The sequence below is a fragment of the Leuciscus leuciscus genome (assembly GCF_965113295.1).
Source record: "Leuciscus leuciscus genome assembly, chromosome: 5".
Classification (NCBI taxonomy): domain Eukaryota; kingdom Metazoa; phylum Chordata; class Actinopteri; order Cypriniformes; family Leuciscidae; genus Leuciscus; species Leuciscus leuciscus.
The window spans coordinates 49,324,953-49,349,499 of NC_138729.1; the positions used below are offsets into that span (position 1 = coordinate 49,324,953).

Genomic DNA, 24,547 nt, shown 5'->3' on the forward strand with positions numbered 1-24,547 from the left:
AAAATTACAAATTTTACCTCTTCCCAACAGGGAAAACCACCAACAATCAAAAATGCATGATTATATGGTGTCATGGCTTTGCAATCAAAAAATGTGGTTATAATGGAAGTCTATGGGGCAAAAACAGCCACGAACAGTAAATGAGAGAGAAAAAGTTAAAATCTGATGCTACACAAAAACTAACAATGCATCAAAACCAATGTTGTTTCTAATCTTTGACATGTCCAAGACTGTGATAAAAGCTAAAAAAAAAAATCCAGTCCACATTCACATTTTATATTGAAAATAAGTCATTATGTGTGTTTTTTTTCCCAAATCGGTGACATCATTTATGAATTTGGCAATTAAAGAGTTAAAATCCTGATTTTTTTTTAAAACATTTAGTAGTTTTGAGCAGGACTGAGGTTGATTAATAGATTTATGCAAAAAAAATTGAAAAAAATATTTATCTGATACATTTTTACATCTGATCCCTTACTTCAAAAGCACATATTGTTATTGATATGATTACAGACTGTAATCTAGATGTGCTGTGTTTGACAGAAACCTGGCTAAAACCAAACGATTACATTACTTTAAATGAGACCACCCCTCTAGATTACAGTTATAAACATGAGCCTCATCTGAAAGGCAAACGGGGAGGTGTTGCTGTAATTTATAGTAATATTTTTAGAATTACCAAGAAGTCTAGTTTCAAATATAATTATTTTGAAGTGTTGGTGCTTAATATAGCAATATATAGTGTAAATGATAAATCACGTTTGAGATTTGTTCTGCCACTAAAGATTGCTTTATTAATAATCTTCCTAATCAGTTTCATCATCTCAGCATCCCAGATAGCTTAGAAGAACTCGATATTGCAACAGAAACTTTTAACTCTCTCTTTTCCAGCACTTTAGACACAGTTGCTCCGTTGCGCTTAAAGGGATAGTTCACTTTGAAATTAATTTTTGGTATGTTTTAGCTTACCTCAAGGGCATCCAAGATGTAGGTGTCTTTTTTTCCGCAGTAGTTTCAATTTTGATATTTTTAGGTCAAACCGTTCTTGTCTGTCAGTCATAATTATAATGCAGGTCTATGGTCACTGTCTCAAAGAGCAAGCACAGAGTCCAAATTAAAACAATTCCCCGTCGTCCAAATTAAACAATTCCCCATCGTAAGTACACATTGATGGCCTAAGACACGAAACGAGCGGTTTGTGTGAGAAAACGAACAGTATTTATATCGTTTTTACCACTTATACACAGCCATGTCCAAGTGATCTGATCTGACGTGTACGCAGACTGGTGCATAGATATATACACACTTGATCTCGCCTTGTCTACGGCAGTTCATTGGAACGAATGTCTTTAAGGCGACATCTAGTGTATATATCTATGCACCAGTCTGCGTACACGTCAGATCAGATCACTCGGACATGGCTGTGTATAAGTGGTAAAAACGATATAAATACTGTTCGTTTTCTCACACAAACCGCTCGTTTCGTGTCTTAGGCCATCAATGTGTACTTACGATGGGGAATTGTTTAATTTGGACGACGGGGAATTGTTTTAATTTGGACTCTGTGCTTGCTCTTTGAGACAGTGACCATAGACCTGCATTATATGACTAACAGACAAGAACGGTTTGACCTAAAAATATCAAAATTGAAACTACTGCGGAAAAAAAGACACCTACATCTTGGATGCCCTTGAGGTAAGCTAAAACATACCAAAAATTAATTTCAAAGTGAACTATCCCTTTAAAGGGCATCTTGCAGGTTAGTATGGAAGCCCGTTTCCGCCACATTGAGTAAAAAAAATTAAGATTCTTTAAGTCATAATAATGAGAAACTTTCTCATAATTATGACTTAACATCTCGTAATAATGAGAAACTTTCTCGAAATAATGACTTAACATCTCGTAATAATGAGAAACTTTCTCGAAATAATGACTTAACATCTCGTAATAATGAGAAACTTTCTTGTAATAATGAGAAACTTTCTCGTAATAATGACTTAACATCTCATAATAATGAGAAAGTTTCTCGTAATAATGACTTATTTTCTCGCACTTCTACGCATGCGCAAAGCAGCGGAGCAGAAGGGCGTGCCGCACTAGCGACATCCGCTGGTCAAAGCCGTGTAAATGCATCACAGCAAACATGGCACGCTCTGCAAAACAGTTGTTTTCATTAAAGTCAGTGTGATCTACTAAGTGCAATCTGTAGTATCATTAAATAACATCATCAGTAGGCCTATATCTTCCATACTTTTCCATGCGCACGATAAGGTGTGAAAGTGGAATGCAGAAGCAGGATGGTTACCATGGTAAATTGTTACATGAATTTACAAAACTATCAGATTAAAGTAGGAATATTACATTTATTCATCAAGTTTAAGTGTAACATCTTCATAAAATATATGGGTACGTGTGTTAATATAACACGTATTTTGCAGATGCTTCTAGGATATTTGATGTGCAGGTTCATCTGGAAGATATCAATACAGAAATCACCTTTAAGATGTTTATGACTTTGGCGACATTTAAACATAGTTGGGCAGTGGAATGGGGGAAAACGCAAGGTCGAGACGTGTTTTTAAAAGCTGAACTTCTTTTCAATTGAGCGCCGCATTTTTAGAACGCCGTGTCATGCGCGAGACGCTGCAGAAGAGCGAGCGAGCGTCCGTCTAGTGCGCATATGCCTAGAAAAGCAATGAAAAAGCGCGTTCTGTATGAACGGACCCTTACACAGATTTCCAGATAAGTGTTCTTAAACAGATTTGGAAAGGTGTGCTGTCTTATCATTCCTCCATCTATTTGAAATCCATGGATCACCCTTCTGTGTTGCTGCTTGTTCATACACAAAAATACAAATGAATATTACAAATGAATAAAAGACTATCTAGCTATGGAAGCCCATCTCATATATTGATCATTTATCATTAATGTTATTCACTGCAGAGCGTGCCATGTTTGCTGTGATGCATTTACACGGCTTTAACCAGGGGATGTCGCTAGTGCGGCACGCCCTTCTGCTCCGCTGCTTTGCGCATGCGTAGAAGTGCGAGAAAATAAGTCATTATTACGAGAAAGTTTCTCATTATTACGAGAAAGTTTCTCATTATTGCGAGATGTTAAGTGATTATTACGAGAAAGTTTCTCATTATTACGAGAAAGTTTCTCATTATTACGAGAAAGTTTCTCATTATTACGAGATGTTAAGTGATTATTACGAGAAAGTTTCTCATTATTACGAGATGTTAAGTCATTATTACGAGGAAGTTTCTCATTATTACGAGAAAGTTTCTCATTATTACGAGAAAGTTTCTCATTATTACGAGAAAGTTTCTCATTATTACGAGATGTTAAGTGATTATTACGAGAAAGTTTCTCATTATTACGAGATGTTAAGTCATTATTACGAGGAAGTTTCTCATTATTACGAGATGTTAAGTCATTATTACGAGAAAGTTTCTCATTATTACGAGATGTTAAGTCATTATTACGAGAAAGTTTCTCATTATTATGACTTAAAGAATCTTTTTTTTTTTTTACTCAATGTGGCGGAAACGGGCTTCCATACTAACCTGCAAGATTCCCTTTAAGAGCAAATCATTTGTGACTCTAATGAGAGCTGTCTCAGTACTATGGTACGGTCTAAATCCTGACTGAAAATCCTCGCAGAAATCATTTCTTTCTAAAAAGGAACATAGTTGTGAAGATACTGCCTTTTCTAGTATCTTTGACAGAAAAGGTAGATTCGAGATCAGCCTGTAATTGACTAATTTTGTAGGATCAAGTTGTGTTTTTTTTAACAAGTGGTTTAATCATAGCCAGCTTAAAGGTTTTTGGTACGTATCCTAGAGACAAAGATTAATTAATGATAGTAAGAAGAGAATCTATGACCTCTGGAAGCATCTCTTTCATTAGCTTAGTCGGTATAGGGTATAACATACATGTTGTCGGTTTAGATGATTTAATGAGTTTAGCGAATTCTTCCTCTCCTATAGCAATAAATGAATCAAATTTTTCCTTAGGGAGACTAAAATGCACTCCCTGATGCGATACTGTAGTCGACGGTTGCATAATTATAATTTTGTCCCTGATATTATCAATCTTATAAGTGAAGAAGTACATGAAGTCATTACTGCTGTGTTTACATTTCTGGGCTTGAAGCTTTCTTTTTCGTTAGTTTAGCCACTGTTTAAAAAAAAATACCTAGGGTTTTGTTTATTTTCTTCTAATAGGATTGAAAAATAAGCAGATCTAGCAGCTTTTAAGGCCTATCTGTATGCAATCGTGCTCTCTTTCCATGAAATGCGGAAAAAAAACTCTAGTTTTGTTTTCTTCCAGTTGCACTCCATTTTTCTGGCTGCTCTCTTAAGGGCTGATTTTATTTAATCTTCTTTAAAGGGATAGTTCACTTTGAAAAAAATTGTTGGTATGTTTTAGCTTACCTCAAGGGCATCCAAGATGTAGGTGTCTTTTTTTCCGCAGTAGTTTCAATTTTGATATTTTTAGGTCAAACCGTTCTTGTCTGTCAGTCATATAATGCAGGTCTATGGTCACAGTCTCAAAGAGCATGCACAGAGTCCAAATTAAAACAATTCCCCATCGTAAGTACACATTGATGGCCTAAGACACGAAACGAGCGGTTTGTGTGAGAAAACGAACAGTATTTATATCGTTTTTACCTCTTATACACAGCCATGTCCAAGTGATCTGATCTGACGTGTACGCAGACTGGTGCATAGATATATACACACTAGATGTCGCCTTGTCTACGGCAGTTCATTGGAACGAATGTCTTTAAGGCGACGTCTAGTGTATATATCTATGCACCAGTCTGCGTACACGTCAGATCAGATCACTTGGACATGGCTGTGTATAAGAGGTAAAAACGATATAAATACTGTGTCTTAGGCCATCAATGTGTACTTACGATGGGGAATTGTTTAATTTGGACTCTGTGCATGCTCTTTGAGACCGTGACCATAGACCTGCATTATATGACTGACAGACAAGAACGGTTTGACCTAAAAATATCCAAATTTAAACTACTGCGGAAAAAAAGACACCTACATCTTGGATGCCCTTGAGGTAAGCAAAAACATACCAAAAATGTATTTCAAAGTGAACTATCCCTTTAAAGAAGATTAAATAAAATCAGCCCTTAAGAGAGCAGCCAGAAAAATGGAGTGCAACTGGAAGAAAACAAAACTAGAGTTTTTTTCCGCATTTCATGGAAAGAGAGCACGATTGCATACAGATAGGCCTTAAAAGCTGCTAGATCTGCTTATTTTTCAATCCTATTAGAAGAAAATAAACAAAACCCTAGGTATTTTTTTTAAACAGTGGCTAAACTAACGAAAAAGAAAGCTTCAAGCCCAGAAATGTAAACACAGCAGTAATGACTTAATGTACTTCTTCACTTATAAGATTGATAATATCAGGGACAAAATTATAATTATGCAACCATCGACTACAGTATCGCATCAGGGAGTGCATTTTAGTCTCCCTAAGGAAAAATTTGATTCATTTATTGCTATAGGAGAGGAAGAATTCGCTAAACTCATTAAATCATCTAAACCGACAACATGTATGTTATACCCTATACCGACTAAGCTAATGAAAGAGATGCTTCCAGAGGTCATAGATTCTCTTCTTACTATCATTAATTAATCTTTGTCTCTAGGATACGTACCAAAAACCTTTGAGCTGGCTATGATTAAACCACTTGTTAAAAAAAACACAACTTGATCCTACAAAATTAGTCAATTACAGGCTGATCTCGAATCTACCTTTTCTGTCAAAGATACTAGAAAAGGCAGTATCTTCACAACTATGTTCCTTTTTAGAAAGAAATGATTTCTGCGAGGATTTTCAGTCAGGATTTAGACCGTACCATAGTACTGAGACAGCTCTCATTAGAGTCACAAATGATTTGCTCTTAAAGGGCATCTTGCAGGTTAGTATGGAAGCCCGTTTCCGCCACATTGAGTAAAAAAAATAAAGATTCTTTAAGTCATAATAATGAGAAACTTTCTCATAATAATGACTTAACATCTCATAATAATGAGAAACTTTCTCGTAATAATGACTTAACATCTCGTAATAATGAGAAACTTTCTCGTAATAATGACTTAACATCTCGTAATAATGAGAAACTTTCTCGTAATAATCACTTAACATCTCGTAATAATGAGAAACTTTCTCGTAATAATGAGAAACTTTCTCGTAATAATGACTTAACATCTCGTAATAATGACTTATTTTCTCGCACTTCTACGCATGCGCAAAGCAGCGGAGCAGAAGGGCGTGCCGCACTAGCGACATCCCCTGGTTAAAGCCGTGTAAATGCATCACAGCAAACATGGCACGCTCTGCAGTGAATAACATTAATGATAAATGATCAATATATGAGATGGGCTTCCATAGCTAGATAGTCTTTTATTCATTTGTAATATTCATTTGTATTTTTGTGTATGAACAAGCAGCAACACAGAAGGGTGATCCATGGATTTCAAATAGATGGAGGAATGATAAGACAGCACACCTTTCCAAATCTGTTTAAGAACACTTATCTGGAAATCTGTGTAAGGGTCCGTTCATACAGAACGCGCTTTTTCATTGCTTTTCTAGGCATATGCGCACTAGACGGACGCTCGCTCGCTCTTCTGCAGCGTCTCGCGCATGACACGGCGTTCTAAAAATGCGGCGCTCAATTGAAAAGAAGTTCAGCTTTTAAAAACACGTCTCGACCTTGCGTTTTCCCCCATTCCACTGCCCAACTATGTTTAAATGTCCCCAAAGTCATAAACATCTTAAAGGTGATTTCTGTATTGATATCTTCCAGATGAACCTGCACATCAAATATCCTAGAAGCATCTGCAAAATACGTGTTATATTAACACACGTACCCATATATTTTATGAAGATGTTACACTTAAACTTGATGAATAAATGTAATATTCCTACTTTAATCTGATAGTTTTGTAAATTCATGTAACAATTTACCATGGTAACCATCCTGCTTCTGCATTCCACTTTCACACCTTATCGTGCGCATGGAAAAGTATGGAAGATATAGGCCTACTGATGATGTTATTTAATGATACTACAGATTGCACTTAGTAGATCACACTGACTTTAATGAAAACAACTGTTTTGCAGAGCGTGCCATGTTTGCTGTGATGCATTTACACGGCTTTGACCAGCGGATGTCGCTAGTGCGGCACGCCCTTCTGCTCCGCTGCTTTGCGCATGCGTAGAAGTGCGAGAAAATAAGTCATTATTACGAGAAACTTTCTCATTATTATGAGATGTTAAGTCATTATTTCGAGAAAGTTTCTCATTATTACGAGATGTTAAGTCATTATTTCGAGAAAGTTTCTCATTATTACGAGCTGTTAAGTCATTATTACGAGAAAGTTTCTCATTATTACAAGAAAGTTTCTCATTATTACGAGATGTTCAAGTCATTATTATGAGAAAGTTTCTCATTATTACGAGATGCTAAGTCATTATTATGAGAAAGTTTCTCATTATTACGAGATGTTCAAGTCATTATTATGAGAAAGTTTCTCATTATTATGAGATGTTAAGTCATTATTACGAGAAAGTACGAGATGTTAAGTCATTATTACGAGAAAGTTTCTCATTATTACAAGAAAGTTTCTCATTATTACGAGATGTTTAAGTCATTATTACAAGAAAGTTTCTCATTATTACGAGATGTTTAAGTCATTATTACGAGAAAGTTTCTCATTATTACGAGAAAGTTTCTCATTATTTTGAGATGTTAAGTCATTATTACGAGAAAGTTTCTCATTATTACGAGATGTTAAGTCATTATTACGAGAAAGTTTCTCATTATTACGAGAAAGTTTCTCATTATTTTGAGATGTTAAGTCATTATTACGAGAAAGTTTCTCATTATTATGACTTAAAGAATCTTTTTTTTTTTACTCAACGTGGCGGAAACGGGCTTCCATAGGTTACACTACCCAGTGAGTCAAGGTATAGAAAAATAATGTAGGAACTAGATTAAAATATAAATATATACTTAAACGCTATTAAGGCTTCTAGAGTCGTTTTTGTGAGAACATTTTACTTCCGCATCTGAAAACCGCCGGAAGTGACGTAACAGGAGGGAGTGCGGTCAAAGTAAACAATAGGAAATCAATGGATCACAATGACAGTTCGGACGCTGAGGAAATTGTAAATGTTTACTCGTATGACGGACCTCAGCCATATAAGTTAATTATGAGCCTGCTATGCAGCCAAGAGAGCAGGACAGGCCAGGCAACTACTTTTATTTGTGTAAACTCACAACAACAAGAAAACGTTGTGCTTTTGTAAAATAAAATAAAATTGAACAGGGTGCGCGTTCATGATCTCTGTGAATTGGAGCGCGTCTCAAATTAACTGAAAAACAGTGTATAGACAAGCCTCACAGACATGAGAAATATAACTATCTATATAAAGTCTGTCCACCAACGAAAAAAATTCAATCGAAAGCAAATACGGTACCATCTGATTATATCGAAATGAATGAATCTTTCGAGTCGAATCTTTTTCAATGATCCACTCACGATTCGGCTGCGATTAAAAGCTATCAAGAGGTAAAGCTCATCAGTGATTATAATATAACGACTTAAATTGCAGTTTGTTCGTCACATAAAGCTATCATATGAATAAATAACGATATTTATATAACGGACGAGTCGTATTAGATCACTTGTATGATACTTTTGTGATGTTTTTTTGTCTTTTATTATTATAATTTTTTGCGTGACAGCCCCCAGTAGGCTAACGTTACTCATTCACTTTCATTACATCGACAAGAAGAGTCTCCATTAGGCTACATATTCAAAAATGTCCCTTTGTCTTCCATGGAAAGTCAACTTAAGGATTTGCACATGAAGGTGAGTAAATGATGGCAGAATTATCATTTTTGGAAGAACTAGTCCTTTAATATGCTTTTTAAGGCAGAGATTATGCATCGTCTGCAGAGCTAACGTTACTTACACAAAATAACATCTAAAGCGCATGTGACGAAGACAATATCTTTTAAAGTCTTTTAAATAAATGATTCTCTCTTCTATCCTTTTCTTTTGGTATAGAATAAAATACCAGTTCGGGGTTCCTCTTTCGGCTGTTGTTGCAGCCAACTGCACATCATTTTAAATATAAAACGCATGTGTATACTGATATTTTTCTAACGTCTGAACTCCTGTTTATACATCCATACTCCCTTAATTAAGATGTTTCAATATATTAGTATGAAACGCATTTTCTGATAATTTATATTTCAAGTTTTGACTGCAAATGTCACGTCCATTACGCTGGAACTGCCCAATAGTAATGTAAAGATGTGGTAGCATTGGATCTGGATGGGAAGGATAACTCTGGGAGTTGGAAGGGATGTGTCGTGATTCTGCCTTCTCACACCGCGACAGGCGACACAGGTTCGTGGATCTGAGTGTCGCGATTTCGGTTTCATTTCGCATATAGCCTACAGCCCTTATAATCATAGATGACGCCACGGGTTTTTATTTAAAAGAAAGAGCGTAGCCTACGTTTGTATGTAGGCTTATGGGAAATTTATATTCACAATAGCGAAGAAAAGAAAAAAATCGGTAGGTCTTAACGCAAGTTAACTTATGTTTACATTAATTATTTGAGTGTTTTCCATGGTTGTGTTGACATTTCTGCCTTTATAACTGAGGGGATTATAATCAGAGGAAGGTTAAGTTTAAAATAAAAAAACCTTTCAATGTAATGTATTTGTCTCCTGGTCCTTATTTTAAATAGGTCATAAAAAAATATCAATAATTATCGATATCGACCGATATGAAACCCTTATATTGTGATACAGTTTTCAGCCATATCGCCCAGCCCTATTTCAATGTTTAAGTTTTCTTTACTGACTGACTCACTCATAAAAGATAGTTTTTTGCTGAAATAATGTATGTAACTTCTGTTGCTGTTTGCGGTCAGGGACTATTATTTCCAGCGGAAGGAAGGCTTTTAGTGATTTTACTTCATGAAAGTTGCACAGATACATATTTTTCGGCTTTAATAAATGTATTGTGTAGTAACTGTTTTATAAAAGCAGTAAGGTACTCAAGGCTAGTGTTGGATCATAATTAAATGATCACCTTAATGCTTACATGGTTGAAACCAACAAAAGCACATCCATGTATGACGTAGCAGAAGCGTTTTTGAACTGCAAGATTCTTTAATCTGTAGATAAAAAATTAAAATAAAGTACCTGATAGTGAAGTTTGTGGGATGAGAGACAAGATCTATAGCAAAATGATGGCCTCTCACGGTGGCTCCATACAAAGACCAGTCGCTGATGGAGGCACCACAGCCAAAATGGACAGGAGTTCTGCACGAGTCAGGTAAGCAGAATAAAATACACTGTAAATAAACAGTATTAAAACAAAGGGTTAAGTCACTAGTACACATGACCTTCCATGGCTTAATGCTTCCATAAATTAAATTTAGGAACTTCATTTTTAATATTCATAATAATTTAACAGAGGTGGAAAGTAACTAACTACAAACACTTTCGGGTAAGGTGTAAACAGCCCCTTAGTGGCGAAACAATGTAATCGATAAATGCGTTACTCTATATGCTGATATGCTGATTTACTCTATTTTGATCGCTATCGTAGACATCAGTGTTTATATTTGAACTTTGCACTTTTATCCCAGTACTATGATAATTTGAACTATTGTGTCACAGAAATAATGGTACTATGAGGTTGAAAAGGCTTTTCAATGCATTCAATCTCACGTCGCTTCCACGCGTCCACTTGAAAGGGATATTACGTCACTCAACACTAAAAGATAACGACACATTTCATCCTCTGTTGAAACAAAAGTGGCAAACTTCTGTCAACCTCATCTATAAGCAAGGACAAAAATAAAAATAAAATAATTTAATTCTTTATTAAGCAATATTATTTAACCCTCTGATTATCTTCATTTGGGACGACACTAGTTATCTTTGGGGTCCCCAGACAATAACATTTAATTTTGTAACAGAATAATAGTTGTTGTTTTTTTAATGTAATTTTACACTGTTTATTAATGTTTTTATTCAACATTTGTGCAGTTTTTGGAAGATTTATGATATATTTTCAATTTCTTTAAATAAATAAATATTTATTTAAATAGGCTTTTTACAAAAAACAGCATTTTATGTAAAATTCACTTTATAAAAGACCCATATTTCTAACTTTCATTCATGGGGATAACATGGATAATTTTACATGGTTTAGTGTAAACTTTTTGCCCATATTTTGTAAAATGTCGTTTTAAAAGTAAAAAATTATAATTTTAGCTACTAGATGGCTATAGAGCTCCACTATATGCTATTTGACTAACTGAAAGATATCTTTTCACAAGATTTTCCAGTTGGATTCATATCTAAATATTATGAAATCACAATTCTAACAATACATTTTTTTTTTTTTTTTTTACTGAATTTTTTTTTTTTCAAATAATGTTACATTATGATTAGAATCAAACCTGAAAAGGATAAAAGTTGAAATTTTAGAGTTTATCATTTATTTCATCGTCTTTTTTTCATATAATTGTACAAATGTGATCTACACTTCAGTTACTAACTGTAACAGAACAGATATGTACAGTTAGATTATATATTGAGTACTGCTACAAATACATGACATGAACATTAAAATGCAATGAATTGAACAGCATAAGTTAACAAATAAGCAAATAAAGCCACCTCCGTTTCTCATAACAAGCGCGGGTGAAGCTCCGGGTGTAGCGTTAGCTTCGTCCTGTCACTGGCCTGTAAATCGGGTTGGTCCGGTCGGAGATCCTTTATTTCTTAAAGGTCTTGTGAAAGGTTTTTATTTGTAAATCAATAACAGAATTTGGTTTAACTTCTGCCATTCTCTCTACGAAAATGATCAGCCTAGCGATGTTTTGACGTAGTCGGAGTGACGGTGTCGCCCGCGCACTCGCAGTAGTGGCAAAGAGCAGTAGTGGCATCAGATTGGATAAAATAACATGTATCCAATTCTGATTCGCCAGGGACGCAGCGACCTGCGTCCGGGGGAGAATCTTTAAGAAACCAATTAGAGACCAGCTTCAGGTCACATGCTGCCCGAAAATTTAAAGAGTCCATAGACCAGTGGTTCTCAACTCCAGTCCTCGGGACCCGCTTCTCTGCACATTTTGTATGTCTCCCTTATTTAACACACCTGAACCAGATCATCAGCTCGTCAGGAGAGACTCCATGAACTGATTTGAGTGTGTCAGATAAGAGAGACATACAAAATGTGCAGAGCACCGGGTCCCGAGGACTGGAGTTGCCATAGATCCATTTGTCCGGCGTCCCTCTCACATGAAACCAGAGAATGTCTAATAGGAAGAGAATTGGCACTCTCTGGTTACTTCCGGTTTCTGGACTGGCTGCAGTAACACGTCTCTGTCCATGCGGGGGCGCTCGCAGGCGAGTGCAGAATGAATGGAGGTCTATTGCGCTATACCCATCAAATTCCACTTTTCTCAGGATATAATTTTTTGTCTAGTAATTTGAATGTTGTATCCGAAAGGAGATGCAAAGAAATTACACATTGCTGGGTGTTAGATTTTTTAGAGTCACTTATTTGCTTTAAAAAGTATTTTAAAATGTCAATGACGTCATACACAGTGATAGTGCTTTACGGCATCGGTTCCCAACAGGGGGGTCGCGGCCCACAAGGGGGCCTCAGCGAGCTCTGTGGGGGGTCGCGTCATATTTTGAAAAGTTTTGAGCAATTTGCATTAAATAAAAGTCCTTAACTTTTTTCTGTTCAAAATGTATATAATGAGCGAGTTCATCATGAATCCATTTTCCAAACCGTGTTTTTGTCTTATCCTGAATCACTATGGTGGTACACCTATAATAAGTGATTACATTGGGACTATTTTACCCTGGTTCGGATCGCTGCCGCTGCGGAGTAGCCCAGTACCTCGCACACAGAGAGAGAAGTAGTTCCGGCTACAATGTTCTTCCGAAAGACGCATTATTCTGTTAAAGAAGAAAAAACTGGCACTAGAGATTGAGTTGCTTCAAAAGGAACTTCAGAGTAAGTGCTAAATACACTATTTCACACAGAGTACTATTGCTGACCTTGGATAACAATATATCTTATTGCAGGCAAAAGATGACCATCATTGGCTTTTCTTGACAAAGAATAATTGAAATAAAACTCAAGGAACTAAGCATGTTGTCTTGTCTTCTATTCATTTAATGAAGGTTTTTGTTTAAAAAAAAAAAAAAAAAAAAATGGTGTTCCACAATTCTGTCCCGTGCAGCTCTGCCACTTGGTTGGTCCAAGTACACTGGCTGGAGGTCATCATCAGGCTGCACCTCCACCACAGGGGTCCTCTCCTTTCTGATGGTGGCAATATTGTGGAGTATGGCACATGCAACAATAATGTCACAGGCCCTGTCAGGTGCAACCCTCAGACACTGAAATCTTTCCTTTAGTTGCCCAAAGGTCATTTCAATGCGTGCCCTTGTCCTGGAGCTGCATTGAAACGGGTTTGTGGTCCGGGGTTTGGGTCAGGGAATGGCGTCATGAAATACTGCCTGCAGGTATAGCCCCTGTCACCAAGCAGGATCCCGTCGTAAGCACCTGGAAAAATGCAGTTTTGTTAGGCTCAGAATAAATGTATGTAATACAGTGAGCTTGATATTAAATATTTCCTTACCACGTTCAAATAATGTGCATAAATGTGACTCTCTGAAAATCCTGGAGTCATGCACAGAACCAGGCCATTTTGCTTCCACATTTGTGATGTAGGACATGGAGTCACACACCATCTAAGATATTTTTAATCAGTCAACTGCATACTTTTTGATTACATTACTTTTTGTATTATTTGATATATTCTGGACTCGCTTCTCCAAGGTAAATGGTGAATTGTTTGATGTCAGGCTGCATGCTCAGAAAGCGGCAGTGGATTGTGCAGTGTGAGACCACCTTCAGCAACAGGTTCTTGTCGTAAAAACGGACAAGACATGGCTGCGAAAGACTTCCCGTATCACCTCCGCTTATAAAGCCGGGATCTAATCCTGTTAACATGAAATAAGCCTGCTCCCGAGCAGGTTTAAGCTTGCGCACCTGCTGCTATGACAGCAAGTCCAGGATGAGCGTCGAAGAACCAAACAATCCAAGATCATGCCAAATCTCCAACAATCAAATCCAGCTAACTGAGTTAGCGACGTACGAAGAACGGGCCCCTGGGGCCTGTTTCAGAAAGGAGGTTCAACTGAGTTGACTTACCCTGAGATGGGAAACTCTGAGTTTTCGGTTACAGAACAGCTGAAATTAGTTAGTTCAATCAACTCTGAGTTGACTGACTCTGAGTTAAGCGCGTGCACCACCACTATAAAAAGCCATCATCAATGGAGTGCAGATATTATGAGTCACCATGGTAACAGCGCCAGACAAAAAGAGGTCTGCATATTTCTCACCAGCTTCTGCAAGCGTACGAAGACATATTATTATTTTTTTAAATATCGGCTGCAGCAGCGAAGGACAACTAGAGTTAGCTAGGGAGAAAATAGTTGCTCGAGTCAATGCGTATGTTTACATTTTAATTAGTTATACAGTGTTGGGTGTAATTAATTACCAAGTCATCTAAATACTGTCATTTAATTAAAGGGATTACTCTTAATTCTTCTGTAATTTGAAGTAAAATCTGATGTAATTGCATTAGACTATAGAACAATTCTGTATATTTAACATACATTTTTTAAAGGTTTATTTTTTATGTAACCTTCTCCCTCTACTCACTTTGGTCAATTCAAGAAAAATCCATGCAATTGTATATTGTTTATTTGAAAGCATTAAAAGTGCAGTTTCTTGTCTCTCCTTGTATTGTTCAAGTGGTTGAGGTTGATATGGGATTTATTAATAAGTAGACTTTCTAAAGATAGTCATTATTACATGAATCTAATTACACGGTTGAAGATGTCATTTGTAGTTAGTAATTAATAACTATTTTAGAGTAACTTACCCAACTGTTATAATATCAGAGGTGAAACTGGAAGAACAGTATGTTATTCAACCTAATTTTAATTTTCATGGGTGCAATCCTGCAGGTATTAAAAGAACATGGCAGCAGCTGAAAATTAAATATAAGAACATAATTCAATCAGGTAAGGTTTGAGCATATCATGGGTGTAGGCTACCTGAATTTACAAATATTTGACATATTAAATAACTAAATAGCATCCCAGTGTCTAGCAGTGCAGCAGCATTTTTGGCTGGGGGAATTCCTGGAGGGACTTCAGAGCCAGTCACTCCCGAAGATCCAAGGGCCTTCATAAAATGTAAGAGGTTTACATATGTGTTATTTCTTATATAGGCTATTTTTGATATTTCCATTTATTTTACTTTGGGTTGGGTTTTTTGTTGGTCCCAACAGATTCCGATGGTAATATCTGTCTTTTGGAGCCTCCTGTCCCAACAAAACCTGCAGGCAGTTGTAAGTAGCCTACTCAATACACCAGAAATTATGACAAATAGTGTTATAAAGTGTACTCATCTTCACAGGACGATGGGGATAATGTTATGTGTCACATCAAACAATCTACACATTCAGATTTTTTCACATTTTTATGTGGAGTAGAATCTAAGTTTAAAGCTAAGTATAAATGGGTAGTCTTATCTCTCCCCCCCCGCCCCCAAAGTGGAAGAACAGCAGGAGGACGGTCCATCAACTTCTGTTGCACAGATGAACAGAGTTCAGTGATTTTCGGTAAATGCCACAGTTTAATTCTGTAGAATTTGTTTAGAACTACATTATGTAACTCTAATCTACTACTGTATATTCAGTTGCCAGTTAAGGAGTTAATAGACTTCATCTTATTTAAAAAATTGGGAAAAAACCCCCAGTAAAAATAGCAATATTGTATTTATTAATTAAAGATTCATTTTATTAATAAAAATGTACTGAAAGAATGAATGAGGTGTTTAAACACCACTTCCTCTTTAAAAAAGGGGAGGAGACCGAAAGAAACTCTGGGTTTACTGAAGAAAACCTGCTCCCGACCAGGTTAGGTTCACAGAGTAAGTTACCATGGTAACTGACTCTGAGTATAAGTTACCTCTCTTTCAGAAACGGGCTTGACTTACTCTGCTTTCTCAGGTTTAACATACCTCCCATTCTGAAACAGAAAACCCAGAGTTTCCCTCATTTCAGGGTTAACATACTCTGAGTTTTCACTTAACCTCCTTTCTGAAACAGGCGCCCCTGGTCTTTTCACGATCGGATAGCTATCCGATCTGAGAAAACGCATGAAGTGGCCAGGTGTAAACAGCCCCAGAAATCATTCTAATATTCTGATTTATTATGAGTGTTGGAAACAGTTCTGCTGCCTAATATATTTGATGAATAAAAGGTTCAAAAGAACTGCATTTATTAAAAAATATATATAATTTCTAATAATATAAATCTTCTTTACTATCACTTTTATTTATCAATTTAACACATCCTTGCTGAATAAAAGTATTGATTTATTAAAAAAAATAAAAATAAAATACTGACCTCAAATTACTGACCAGTAGTGTATATTGTTGTTACAAAAGATTTCTATTTTTAAAAAATTTTGCTTTTTTTTATTTTTTTTTTTTACTTTTTATTCATCAAAGTATCCTAAAAAAAAGTATCACAGGTTATGAAAAAATATTAAGCAGCAGAACTGTTTCCAACTTTGATAATGAATCATCATATTAGAATTATTTCTAAAGGATCATGTGATAGACTGGAGTAATGATCCTGAAAATTCAGCTTTGCATCACAGAAATAAATGATCATTTAAACTAATTATTTTAAATTGTAAAAATATATCACAATATTACTTTTTTTTCTGTATTTTTGATCAAATAAATGCAGGCTTGATGAGCAGAGGAAACTTCTTTCAAAAACATTAAAAAATACTAATACTTATACTTGCCCTGTAATACATGTATTCTTTGTTTTAGATGTTATTAACTTAAATTCTTATGAATAATAAAAATGTTGTAATGTCTATTTGTTATTTATGGCCTGTATGCCTCATTATTGATATTATAGACCGACTGCGCTGATCAAAAGCATGATGGGAAACGACTTGCTGACGACACAGCTTAATGTTCATTGGTTTAAACAACCGTGATGTATTGTTCTCTTTTAAAATGTTTGATTTTAAAACTCTGATATCATGTTTTATACGCATGCGTTATGTGTGAATATTCCCAAACTATCTAACAGTGCGATCACAAACAGTTTTCGATCACGAAAACAAATATTGCATCACAATTGATTGTCAAAACATTTGGTAACTAAATAGAATTTTATGAAGTTTAGTGACAACATGTTACAATGTTTACATTGTACAATGACTGGTAGGATACAGTTTTTATTATTGCTTGACAAAAATTTCAAGATTTCAATTCCATTCTTGTGATTTGATTCCGATTTTGATTCAATATTGACTACTTTGGATACATGTTTATTTTAAATTTTATTTAAAAAAATAATCTCACCTAATGCTGTAAACATAGAGGGCCCAATCTGCTGGTATTATTAAAGGTTAAAAATAACAAATGAAATTAAATATAATTCAGTTTTTGTTATAATAACAATTATTTAATGACATAAGTACAAATATAATAAATATGTAATATAGTGCTCAGCAAAATCTCCTCTCTAGCTATTTTTTCTATTCAATTAACATGCTATGGTCATTAAATGGCTTTCCTGAGGTAAATGTAACGTTATGTGACATAATTGTTCTCCTGCTATTATATATTGACCTCTTTCCGTGGTTGAAAAACACTAATTGGTCGATATTATGTATACTTTCGGTAAGTTGTACTGCATCTTTAAATAAAAAAGTAACAGCTGATCGGTTCACGTGCACTTGAACTGAGGCGCTCAGCGATCTGTCACGTCACATTTACAAACGCCAAACGTATTTTTTGTCTGAATTTCGTAATAAAATTGACGGAATCTAAGAGCTGATAATTAGTTTAATATTAAAAGTACCTCTTTGCTCCGCAATTTTTCTGTGCGTGAGAAAATGGATGTGTGGCGTGAGAGCGTGTGAAAAGTGTCAATTGCGTGAGAGTTGGCAGCCCTGCCCCAAACTTTTGAACGTATAAGAAGTGTACAGCAGGGGTCTCCAACCTTTTGTGAGTGAGGGCTCCCTGAAGGGATAAAATAGTCTAGAGGGCTACTTGTTTGATATAGGCTACTCATACTCACTTGCTGCGTTCGAAACCGCATACTCAATGAGTAGGTACTTCATTTCAATAAGTACTTACTTAACGAGCGCTAAAAGAGTAGGTAGGCTACTTTATAGCCAGATCTCGTTGAGTATGAATGCGAACCGGACATCTGCTATGTTGACGTTGTCATGTGACCTACGACGCGTTATCACCTTTTTTTACAGTCTATGGGTCTGAAACGGCCGTAATTCACAAGGTTTCCTACATGTGCGTTCTGTGTGCACGTGTGATGCTGATGTTAAGCGATGTTAATCATGCGGCGCCCGAGTGCATTTGAATCGGCATATGTCAGACTGAAAATCGCCCGAAAATCGGCCAATTCTGGTCACCAGCCGATCAATCAGTTCATCTCTAAAAGATTAGCATTAAAAGTATAATGTTCAGATAGGCTATGCAACAAATTATTATAATGTTATTTCATAACAATACTCATATTAACACTTTTTTTTTGTGACGTTTTTTAACGTTTTTTTCCCGCTTTTTTTTTTCAACTTGCTGCGGACCCCCTGGCGCCCCGCGGCCCCCAGTTTGAAAACCCCTGGCCTAAGGTAAGTACACATTGTATTTATCCTCTACTTTATTTACTAATCACGCTTTTGTTCAAACAAGGGAACAAAATACAGAAGATAAGCAGTGAACAGCCACTGTCAATATGGCTGTCATTACACATTTAGGATGTTTCTCTTTTCTGACACACACAGCTGAATTCACAGACACACGAGTTGATGCTGAACACACATCTCACACTGTAGCAATGCCACCCTCCTGTGGTCATACAGCAGGATCACAAGAGGACATCAGAGTCTTAGCTAAAGATGAGATCTAAGGTCAAGTTTAGTTTAAACCATCTTTACTTCAATCCTTTCATATCTTCATAAGTAGCTAGAACTCACACTGAAACATAGAAATGACGTGCAACCGAAGCACTAAGTAGAGCAGAGGTTAAATACAAGAGTTTCACTCACCCTCAGGTTAATCCAAACCCGTGTGCAGTTATATTGTTCTGAGGAACACAAAAGATGAAATGTTTATTTTTTTTTATTTTTTTTTTTTTACAGAATTATTTTATACAATAACAGTTCACATTGATTTTACCATTTCTCATTATTCAACCAACGACCGCTGAAGTGTTAACTAAACAAAAAATATTTAAAATAGTTTTTGGTTATTAAAATAAAATATATAAAATAAAATAAAATAAAATATTAGATGAAAAACGTACCCTTAAAAATCTTAAATGAAAATGAGAAACTTTGCCTTGACAATTAATTAGAAAATAGGTAGATAGATAAAAATAGAAATAAAGAAAATGGTTAAATAGGTATAGAAATATTAAAATAAAATTGACAAAAACACATCAAAACTAATAAACAAAATTAAAAAGTATTGAAACAAAAATTTAAAATTAAAAACTGAAAACAAAAATAAAAGCTAATTAAAAAATATTAATAAATTCTACAATAACACATACAGTATATAATACTAAAATAACACCGGATGTTACTCGTTATTCAGAGAAGACTCCAAAGTTCGGAAAGTTGTAAAATGCAACACACACACACACACACACACACACACACACACACACACACACACACACACACACACACACACACACACACACACACACACACACACACACACACACACACACACACACACACACACACACACACACACACACGTTTGGTTTCCATGTTTAATAGGAATTTTCCATAGACATAATAATTTAATACCCTATAATATCCATAATAATTTAACATAATAATCCTCACAAGAACAAGGATTTCGGATATTGCCATCTTTGTGGGGACATTTTGTCTCCATAACGTTTACCTCAACACACACACACACACACACACACACACACACACACACACACACACACACACACACACACACACACACACACACACACACACACACACACACACACACACACACACACACACACACAGGTTTAATGCCCCATAAACATCCAGTCTAAAGAAAGCATAACTTACAGGAAAGATCCTGATCATTTCAATTTATAACTTTGATTTCTGGAAATCATATTTCCATTATCTAACACCAGCCATCGTGACACACATCTGACATGTGACTTAATACAATCATTTATAATTTGGGGGAGCCCTCCACTCACACTAACTGATGGCATTGCTAATGTAATTAAAGTGAGATTATCATGTCTGCATGGCTCTCCAGATGGCACCGTTCAGACCGGTTGCAGATCAGTGGGCATTGCTGACAGGACATTTATACATTCAGATAACACACATTATCCAACATGAGCTGTTGCGTAGCATATACTCATATACTCAGCCTTCACATAACATTCACGATCACACATTTGGCCATGCATACATGCAAATTATACATCTACAATCCTCAAATGTTAATGTCATCAATTAAAACCCCAGTTTGTGATGAAAAATGAAATGGTGCAGAGATTCGCAGTCTACACATGCTAGTAAAGCGTTGGTCTCTGTTTACCTTAATCCTTCTTAAGAATGAACTGTGGGCTTCACTACACCGATCTCATTCGTTCTGATCTGGGGCATCAAGAGCTTTCAGTGTTTGTCCAATACTGTGAACAAAACACTCGGTCAATGAGATTTTATCTGACAACCATGATCGTGGTGTTGCTGCTAAATATCACAGTCTTTCACACTCAATCACACCTGGATATTTCATCACAGTGTTTTAATCTGTGCATTGCAGATAACGTTTGATGAAGAGCAAAAAAAATACCTATTGAACATAAGCAATATTTACAGAGGTTAACCAGTTTTACCATTATGCATATACAGCATCAATGAAATATAATCTGAAAACTTTAACCCTCAAGATCTGATATGAAAGCTGTTTTGGTTACTGCAATACTGCCGTATTAATCAAAATATGTAACTTTTGGGCGTTTTCTCATATAAAACAATCAACATATTCGATCGCACAATCACAGTGAAACTACCATTTACAACCATTAGATAAAAAAAAGGTTTTAAACATGATTCCAGCATAATTACACAGCTTTATGGACCTGTACCATGGTATTCTTTGAAGTTCCTTTTGATGAACATGTAGGCCTACATGAATATGGTAATCATTGAGTACAGGGGTCTCAGTCTCCCACATATATTGATCATCCTGGTGTGAGGGACCCACATTCTAAAATTTAAAAAGGTAGCCATTTATACCATGAGAAATTACTTGTGTGTAAAATATTATTTGGAAAATATTAGATGTAGGCTATAATTTATTCAAATGTATTTATATATGTATGTAAATATTCTCATTAGGCCTATTTATTGATTTAAATTAAATTGTATTATTTATTTATTATCTACTTTAACTTTTTAATAATTATTATATAGCCTATCTATTTTTAATTTTTTTTATATTGTTGTAAACTTATCCACAGACCTCCTATTGTGGTATAGGAGGACTCTCTTGCGGCCCCTGGACCCCAATTAAAAAAACCCTGCTCTGCCATATGTATGAAAGTATAAAGTACCATGATATTAATAATCTGATACCATCACTGTATAATATAACATTACTTTAACTAAGGGCTGATAACATTAAATTATTAAACGAAACAACTTATTAATTAATCAACATGGATAGACTACACTCTATATCTTAAAATCTCGAGATTAAATCTAGTTTTGCATTACAACAAGAGTATTTTTTGATGTTTTTGTGTGTAATTGTTGGGTATTCAGAATATGAAACAGATATTAAAAGGCAAAGACTTCATAAAAACTACATCAGCAACAAAACACAGAACACACACACACACACACACTCACACTCCTACCTCCCACCCTCTCCTCTCCTCTCTCCTCTCAGTTTCAGTGACTGGTTAGAATAGAAATGGCAGCTTCTGAGGATCCCTAAACGACTCTGGCAAATTAAGGAAAAATGCATCCTTTGAAATGGATTAACTGATTAACGGGAATGTCAACAGTCCAGTCGTGAGCTGTAACGACAGACAGAAGAGGAACCAGTGGCGTATATCTTTTCAAACAGCAGCGTCTGTCTGTCTATCTGTGTGAAGTATATTGGGGTAAGAGAGACGTCGATTAGCATTAGCACTGTTAGCTCCGCTTCTGCTTTCGCCCGCCCGAGCTTTCGCCCTGCTCCTGCCGCATTCCCTGCCGCTCCGCCCCGCTCTGCTCTTACGCGCTGCCGAGGCTTCTGCGGCCGCTGCTACCGCTGTGGGCTGCGGGTCATGAAAAGCTGCTTTTGTCCGAAAAGGAAGGACGCAGTGCATTTTACAGTTAAGTCAATGTGGAGTTTAATGGGTATATTGCTATTTGCACAAATATTGAGAAGAATAATGAATATTTGGGAAATTAAATTGGGTTAGCTTGTTAGCTCGACTAGGATAAGTATAGAATATCTCTAAGGAGTCTCCTAGCAACCTGCCAGGCTAATGCTAATGGCTAAAATTGGGCTTCAGCCAAATGAAGAAACTGACTATTATTTATTCATATTATGGACTCAATATATTATAATAACACCTAGATACGTGTATGAGATGTTTTAAAGAGTTGTGAATTGTTTAGCAGGATAGCAAATAATATTGAGTAGTAATGTTAGCTGCTACTGTAAATAATATTGATTTATTACATGTTTGCTTTTGTATCTTAACGTTACATATCTGGTCATTTAAACAAAAACGGAGATGTTTCATGGTTATGAGGGAATAGAAATATGGATACTAGGTGCTATATATTCATTTATTATGCAGAGCATTGCTTGTCTATTGGGCAATATATTTAATCTGCTTTGGAAATCAAATTTAAGAGTGTCATATTGTCATTTAAGAGTGTCTTTTAATTCTGTGTTCATGATTCAGATCAAGGTCTTAATTCGCCCTTACACAAATTAAGGCTTAAAGAGACCAAAAAAAAAAAAAAAAAGTCCTGATTTCCAATACATGGATAAACATCTTTAAATTAGGATTTACTTGAGATTCAAATGTAAAATGAAGCCTAGAAAACATAACAAAATTAAGTGAGTGTTTATGCTTAAACTTTTTTTTGTAAAATGAATAAAAAAGTAATAGATATCTGTTGTACAGTAAGTTGTTTTTCACAGTAAGACATTTAAATTTAGATAGCATATTGATGTAGCCTAATGTATTCTCTTCAATTTATTCCCTAAATGTTCATTACTTGGTATTTAAAAGGTCTTAAATGTACCTTCATAAAGCCTATACAGAAACCCTGCAGATGTCTGACCTGTTATACAGTGTCGGCTATTATTAAGTTTCCAGAAAGCAAGTGGCTGTGTAAACCGAGGTAATGCTGTAAGAAATAAATGCTCTTATGATTGGCTCTTTGAAAATGTTGAAATTGAATTTTCAGATCAGATTATCACCAAGATGCCTAATGAATTTGATAAGGCAAGTATGACATACCTATTTTGTTGTCAAATACTCCAGCATGGGCTAGAATAATCAGCATGTTGTGCCGGCCTGAGTCTCTTCTGAATGCTGCTCTTGTTTGTGAGATTTGGAGCCGCAATGTACAGTATGATTCATTTATAGACCAAAAGCTGCTTCGTATTTGTACGATAAATGTTGATATTGTTTGTATTTTCTATAATGCTCTGATTCATTCCTAATTTGTGCCACTGGCACCAGATCTCTTTTGATTTTAAGTCTCAAAATTGTTAAATATTCTTTTGTAGAGATGTTTTCATACTGTTTATGGGTTCTTCCATGTTATACTTTTAACTTTTCACCATCCACCAATACATGCATGCATACATGCATAACTGGACGTGGCTGCTAGAACCTGTGCTCATGGATTTGATTAGTTTCCCGTGATGATGTTTGCTTTATCCACCTGTTCAAACAAGCTTGCTTTCTTAGAGAGGTGATGTAAACTTGAACAAGCAATGAAACCAACACATGCAGGAAAAAAAAAAAAAAAAAAAGGATTTGTTTTCCTACTGGCATAGTTGGGATAGTAGATCTGATTTTGATTTGCCCTACATGTAAACTTTTTCACTGGCCCAGAAGTAAGTGTCTTTATCAACGTATTCGAATTACATTAATGTATTTAGCAGACACTTTTACAAAAGAGGAACTAAAGCAATTCATCAAAGAGCTAACAATATTCGTAATTTACAATGCTAGGTTTATTTGACAACTATATTAGGAATAATAAAAAAAAAAAAAAAAAAAAACGTGCTGAACTGAATCGACAGCATAAATGCAGCAGTGGGGAAGCGTCTCTCAA

At 35.6% G+C, this 24,547-nt stretch overlaps 2 protein-coding genes across 3 annotated transcripts in view; one reads left to right on the forward strand and one right to left on the reverse strand.

Moving 5' to 3' along the window:
- Positions 1-19,395, reverse strand: part of LOC309498665 (uncharacterized protein) — a gene marked incomplete at its 3' end in the record, with an annotated part of 82,140 nt that extends 62,745 nt beyond the window's left edge. The window contains exon 1 of the mRNA XM_082169508.1: positions 19,259-19,395. The remainder of the gene's footprint in view (positions 1-19,258) is intronic.
- Positions 19,396-22,137: 2,742 nt separating this feature from the next.
- The window catches only part of mvb12ba (multivesicular body subunit 12Ba), a 29,856-nt gene continuing 27,446 nt past the window's right edge, over positions 22,138-24,547 (forward strand). Inside the window, exon 1 of one of the 2 annotated variants that reach the window (XM_082171152.1) lies at positions 22,138-22,362. Coding sequence is in view for 1 of the 2 variants with exons in the window: in XM_082171151.1 (XP_082027277.1) it covers positions 22,528-22,575 (48 nt within the window). In the remaining variant the exon portion in view is untranslated. The other variant, XM_082171151.1, reaches the window with a different exon arrangement.